This window comes from Perca fluviatilis, chromosome 5, assembly GCF_010015445.1.
Source record: "Perca fluviatilis chromosome 5, GENO_Pfluv_1.0, whole genome shotgun sequence".
Taxonomy (NCBI): domain Eukaryota; kingdom Metazoa; phylum Chordata; class Actinopteri; order Perciformes; family Percidae; genus Perca; species Perca fluviatilis.
In genome coordinates this window covers 25,968,635-25,974,634 of record NC_053116.1, presented here as the reverse complement: position 1 = coordinate 25,974,634, position 6,000 = coordinate 25,968,635, and the positions used below count along the sequence as shown (strand labels likewise).

The window sequence follows — 6,000 nt, the reverse complement described above, 5'->3', positions numbered from 1 at the left end:
GGTGCGTCCAAACATCAAGCATCTTTACGCACACATTTCTTCTGCTTGTTGACGCAGATTTTGTTTTATTTGGTCTATGGATCACAACGCAGACACGCACTGCAGTTGTTACGCATGGATTAGAGTAGAAAACAGATGGTTATCTTACTAAATTTGATAGTTTTGTGTTGTCCAAATCGTTTCGTGTTGGCTTGGGGGCGTACCCGTGACGCACGTTAACCGACGCCACGGACCTGCATATATACCGCAGCCCTTGGCCGTTAGAGGCACATCTTCACCGACTTCTGTTTTGGACACTTCTCTGGCACAAAGACGAAGCTGAAAATGTCTCCAAACATGACTTGTGAAGCTCTCCAGTCTTTTTCTCCAAGGGTAACTGTGGCCAAAAGAAAAGAGGCTCTTGAGCTCCGAAAGGTAAGCGAAGTCACTGAATTTTGCTTCATTATCTGAAAAATTTTCTCTCATGATTTACACTTAATGTAATGAATGAATGCTAAATATGATGTGTTCTTTCCAGACAATGAAACCTTTGATGGAAAAAAGAAGGCGCGCCCGTATCAATGACAGCCTGAACCATTTGAAAAACCTCATCCTTCCCCTCACAGGCAGAGATGTAAGTTATTATATCCATTTAAATACATGCAGAAAACACTTTTCAGATATACTTAAGTCGAGGCAACGTCGAGGCTCATATGTTTAACATTTGCTTTTTATTTTTTTCTCCAGAAGACTCACTACTCCAAGCTTGAGAAAGCCGACATCCTGGAAATGACTGTGAGGTTCCTCAGCGACATTCCCCCTGTTTGCACGAAAAGTAAGTTATGGTTCTGCTTGTTTAATACTTTTATTTATAAATATATATATATATATGAAATGCAATCTCGTCATTTTTGAACTGCGAAACTAACATGCCATTGTCTTTTCAGATTCCGCAGACAGTTACAAGGAAGGCTACAAAGCCTGCCTCCAGCGCGTCTCCACTCTGCTTCCCAAAACGAGCCTGGACCAAGATGCGTGTCAGCGGGTGAACGAATTCGTCCAGCAGTCCACGTCCACCACCGCCACCATCACCCCAACCTGCCTGAACTGCTGCGCTCAGAGCTCCAGGACTCTCCCTCAGATCCAACAGAGACTCCTGAGCCTCAAATCCAGCTTCAGCTCCAGACTGGAGAGCCAGTCCCGCAGCAGCGGCGGCGTCGCAGTGGCTCCCAGCCGAGCGCAGTCCGGCCCGCAGGCTGTCGGCGCTGCCATGTGGAGACCTTGGTAGATTTAAAAAAAAGCAGCCTGCTCCTCCAAAAACCTGTGAAAAGACTGTAAAGTGTTTTATATGTAGGCAGCATGTTGAGATAGCATCACTTGTACAGTATGCAAAGTGATTCACCGCCTCGCTTCCGTTGATGAAAAGCCAGAATTCATCGTTAAATCGAATTGGTTGAGTATTATATACTTACGTTTTGCGCACGAGTCTGTTGTCCTGTATGAGTTGACAAGTTTAGACAGTCGTATTTTTTTTTAAATCTGCATGTATGTATACGTTAAATATTTAGTCCTCTTTGCGGACTAAGTGATTAAGGGCCATTGAAACAGCCCTGTAAGACCCAAAGGGTCAGTCTGTATGAATTTGCACCATAGACTTCAGAGTCCTGAGTCTGTGCAGATGAACTCTGTAGACATATAATGTGTCGTTGTAAGTATCTCTGTTGGGATGTGTTTTATTTTGCTATTTACAGCAAATGTAGTATATATGTTATATAACCACAAATAAAACTACGATGTCGTGGTAAAGTGTTGTGTTTTTGTTTGACACTTTATGGTCCTTTGTCAGAATTTGCCACACTATTAGTCTTTACCCATGCGTGATTACGCATCTTTAACGCACAGACAGGAAAGGTTATACAATTGCCATTCGGAAAAGGAAAAGAAAACGTCATTTAACAGGCCTATGGTTGGCACATAAATTATGCCTTGCATTACAATAATTACAGGGACAAAAACATTGAAAGGCAGCAGAAACAAAATGTTTTCGAAGCTGCCTCCTTCCAACAATAGGATCATAAAAACTAAAGCGTCTCCAGACTTTCAACTGGACCAAACATGATGTAATGTTTCCTTATATGGAAACACCTCTCTGTTTAATGAGCAAAAGCCTGGGCGACACATCTGTCAAGCGGATGTTAACAGAATAAAAACCGTTAGTCAACGACAGTGTGACTCATGGTCGGGATGGATGTTGTGGTCAAACGCGCCCACAACATGCAACTTGAATACGCCCTCTGCGTTGTTGATGCTCGGGTCAATGCGGTCTCTGCCGCCCTCTTCCGGCGGCTGTGGGTATTGAAATGGTTATGGTTTCGATTTCCGTTGCACAATCTTGGCTTTTCCCATTTAGCTCTTTGAAAGACACCGGCTTCATTGTAAGCAAAACGGCTGTCGTTTGGCTTACGTCATCTCTAAATCAACAAATGAGCTACATTGTACAACACATCCTCTTTGCATAGTGCTTTCCAGATGAGCCATTTTTCAAAGAGACCAGACAGAGCAGCTGACGGACACCAAGGGAGTCTGATTTCCTTTAACATCACACAGGAATCGCGCTACAACACGAGACCAACACACCCGGGACCTCCTCATCATCATCATCGTCAGCAGCAGCAGCAGCAGCAGCATGTCGGTACCGCAGGCGCTCGAGGCAGCATCCCCCCTCCAAATATGCAGGTATGACGTTTGATACGACACATTAACACATGTGCGAGCAACCTTCACATGCTAATAACGTGCTGCTGATCGACAAGGGACGAGAACAGCGCGGCTACCGGCGTCGTTTCTTACAGGATGATAATCCGCTTCGTGTCCTGGTAAACACAGTGAGCTGCTGTGCACTGCCGGGTGGTCGACAATGTTCAATCTTGGCTGGGCTATGATAAATCAAACGTCGTGTTTTCAGGTTATTTAGCCTGTGTTCCCGGCAGAAGCGAAGACCACTTATTTCGTAGGCCTATGTGATGACCTTAGCGCGGTTAGCACCGGTAGAACACGCTCTAAAACTACCAAGGACACATAAGGTCGCCATCGTTTTACCGAAGCTCCAATAAAAGTTTAATTTCATACCGTGTCGGTGTAGGCTTGCATCATTTTGCTATTGTAGGCTAAATAGTTTGTGTCTGGAGTGTGTGGTAAAACCGCGTGTAGTTGATGCTTGATTATTTAATAAGATAATACGCATATGAAGATCACTAAAAGCAGCTGTGCGTGATACAGTGGTAATGACTAACTATTGAAATACCTTTTGCGATGAATCGGTTTAATTCCCAGCAGCATGCAGAGTATGTTGTACTTGTGCCTGCCCCTAGGTGGAGCCATATAGCTCTGTCACAGTCATAGGTCACGGTACAACACCTCTGTATGTACTCAGCTGCTTCAGAAATAATCCATTTCAATTCAGGTGAAAACCACTCTACAATAAAGGTTGTAGTGTTGTTATGATGTACAACATGTCAGAGCTAAAGACACACACAGTTTGCCCCACAGCTTTAAATTCTTACAAAACAGCAACAACATACTTTTTTTTCTGTGAGAAGTCATTAATATACAGTATATGCCCAGTTTCATCTTGTCAGTTGCATTCATTGAAAGCTTGGTTCATGTAGCTACTAGCAGCACATTTTGACACACTCGCTGCTTTGGTGCATGTTCGAAAAGAAAGAGGACATTTTCAACCTGAGATTTAAGACACGCATGATATGACACAACTCGCACAACAACTCACTGACTCACTTCATTCATGTAGTGGTTTGGTTATAGTAAAGGCTGACTTCAGCAGAGAACTTAAAAGTAGATTCTACTCTTGAGACTGTCATCATATTTTGCGCTCAATGGTAGTAAACCTTTTTGAAGAAACAACTCGCACATCCAAAAATTCTTCTGTGTACATGCGTTGGAAAATATCATCAACTTGTAACAAAGGAAAAAATCCTGCACTCTGCTCTTGCTATAGCACCACATAATACATATACAGAAAAATATCCATTTCAATGGCTTCTTCTCAAATTCCTGTCAATTACTGTAATTCATAGTGGCTAAATCATTTACACTCAATACTATTAACAAAAAATATTAATAAAGTTAAATACTAACTGAATGAGCACATCAGCCTTTTAGCTTTCATAAATCATTCAGATTAGTATAGACCATGAATACCTTGTGTCCCATATCTTTTTCCTCAGCTCCTTACAGCATCACATGCCATGGAATATCATCATTATCATAAACCTTTGGGAGATAAAGTTTGTACATTGAAAATCCAAAACACTTCCCTTCTATTCAGTAGTTCATCCAAATTTCCTCCTTTTTCTGGCAGAGTCACCCTTTCAATATCCATGAATCTAAATGAGATGTCAAGTTTAAAATAATTAAAATGATTTAATTCAGAATGAGAGAAGCTGCTTTATTGTGTTGTAAACAGTTGGAATATGAGGCTGATCAGTTGATTCTGGCCTAGTTGACTTTATGTGATTTACCTGTTCAGGCCTTGAAATGACTGATGTGCAACATTGCCACAACAGTTTGTTTAGTGTTTAGTTTCATATTTGTATGATGATGCAGCGTGATGCCAGCAGATGGGGAAGTCATCTCTAGAGCAAAAACAGGAACTGTTTCACTGGACATTAACTACAGCTGTTTGATGGTCAAGGTGTCCTAGGATTATTTTGTGAGAAGATGTTACTTTGTTATTGTATCTAGTGTGCATTCCTGAGTCAAAATTAAAACCTTCCTTACCTGGGACTTTGCCGAGCATATTGCTGGTGATCCACTTTCTGGACTGCCTCCCAAAACCGTCCTAATGCACCTACAATATTTACAAAAATACTGCAGCCTGCTTTATTTTTAGCCTCTCTAAAACTTTCCCCTACCACACTCTTTCTTTTAGCTGCCTTTAGCTACTGACGTCAAATTCTAACTTTCTACCACTTAAGCCTGCCTGGGTTACACAGACTTCCCACGTATATTGGCTCTGTTTAGAATCTTCTTCACTAGAAGTCCCAGTGATGCAATGCCTCTACCTCTCCAGGAAAAAAACAAGTCCCTTCCTGTCTTCTCTTTTTAAGAGGAATCTAGCATCAGAGTCAAATGTAATTTGACCTCTTCTTATGTAATTATATCACCTCTTCCGGGGCTGCAAACTGTCTCTCAAGTCCACCATCTCTGACTTTTTTTTTATTATGTCCTATTCACTTACCTTTTTTCCAATCCAGAAAAATTTCAGAAATGCGTTTTTGTCCAATGTTTTCAGGATCATACAAAATTTCTGTTTTCTATTTTCATCGCTTGTGATAAACAGTACAGACCCACTGCACTGTAAATAGACAGGATTTATTATCTCTGAGCACTGATAAATCCCATCCTCATTAGTTTTACAGTAGATTTGGAAACAATTGCCTAGCCTTGTCTTTGAATTAACCTTTACTCGACTAAAAGGTTCTTGACTGTAACCTGCTTTATTCGTTGTTCACTATAGTTACTCTCAAAAAAACTCAGACTGCTTAACTCTTTTCTGCTCACCTTGGATTACAGGACACTAGACCACTATTGCTTTCTTACTATTGCTTGCTCAGCTAAATGTCTATAATAAAAATGTTCCTCAGGCTGCTTTTGTTAATACTAACGTCTTTTGAAAATTCAACCTTTGGTTTAAGTAATGGATATCAACTGGTGTGTATGTCTGTGCAAACATGCACAGGTTTTTGGTGTTTGCTTTACATTTGTATAGTTGTGAGTGTTTGATGAATACCTGTCTTACCTGGTAATGTAAGATTGTCTGGCTAAAACTTGTGATATAAAATCCCCTTCACCCAGTCACTTCTTTGTGCTTTGGTGTGGGCCTCAGGACAGAAATGATGCCAAGATATGCTTTTCTGAAGCTAATTCACAGTTTTTGCCTCTATTCTACTCAGCACAGGTAAGCATTAGGTGTTTTGTGTTTGCTTCAGCAAGCAGTGAGAA

General features: G+C 41.2%; 2 protein-coding genes across 2 annotated transcripts in view; both read left to right on the top strand.

Annotated features, from left to right (window-relative positions):
• The first annotated feature begins 287 nt into the window (after nt 1-287).
• Nucleotides 288-1,569, top strand: LOC120559306 (transcription factor HES-2-like). The gene is made up of 4 exons (XM_039800934.1): nt 288-414; nt 518-613; nt 727-814; nt 927-1,569. The coding sequence occupies exons 1-4, from the start codon at nt 325-327 to the stop codon at nt 1,265-1,267; spliced, it is 615 nt and encodes a 204-aa protein (XP_039656868.1). The 5' UTR covers nt 288-324; the 3' UTR covers nt 1,268-1,569.
• A 743-nt stretch (nt 1,570-2,312) lies between these two features.
• Nucleotides 2,313-6,000, top strand: part of acot7 (acyl-CoA thioesterase 7) — a 61,568-nt gene continuing 57,880 nt past the window's right edge. Inside the window, exon 1 of the mRNA XM_039800935.1 lies at nt 2,313-2,715. Within this exon, the coding sequence (XP_039656869.1) occupies nt 2,666-2,715 (50 nt within the window). The 5' untranslated portion in view covers nt 2,313-2,665. The remainder of the gene's footprint in view (nt 2,716-6,000) is intronic.

What these genes read in the sequence shown, in the direction of transcription:
- LOC120559306 (XM_039800934.1), top strand. Translation starts at nt 325, where the DNA reads ATGTCTCCAAACATGACTTGTGAAGCTCTCCAGTCTTTTTCTCCAAGG. An exon ending in AGGCTCTTGAGCTCCGAAAG is followed by an intron (nt 415 to 517) that starts GTAAGCGAAGTC and finishes TGTTCTTTCCAG; the next exon opens with ACAATGAAACCTTTGATGGA. An exon ending in TCCCCCTGTTTGCACGAAAA is followed by an intron (nt 815 to 926) that starts GTAAGTTATGGT and finishes TTGTCTTTTCAG; the next exon opens with ATTCCGCAGACAGTTACAAG.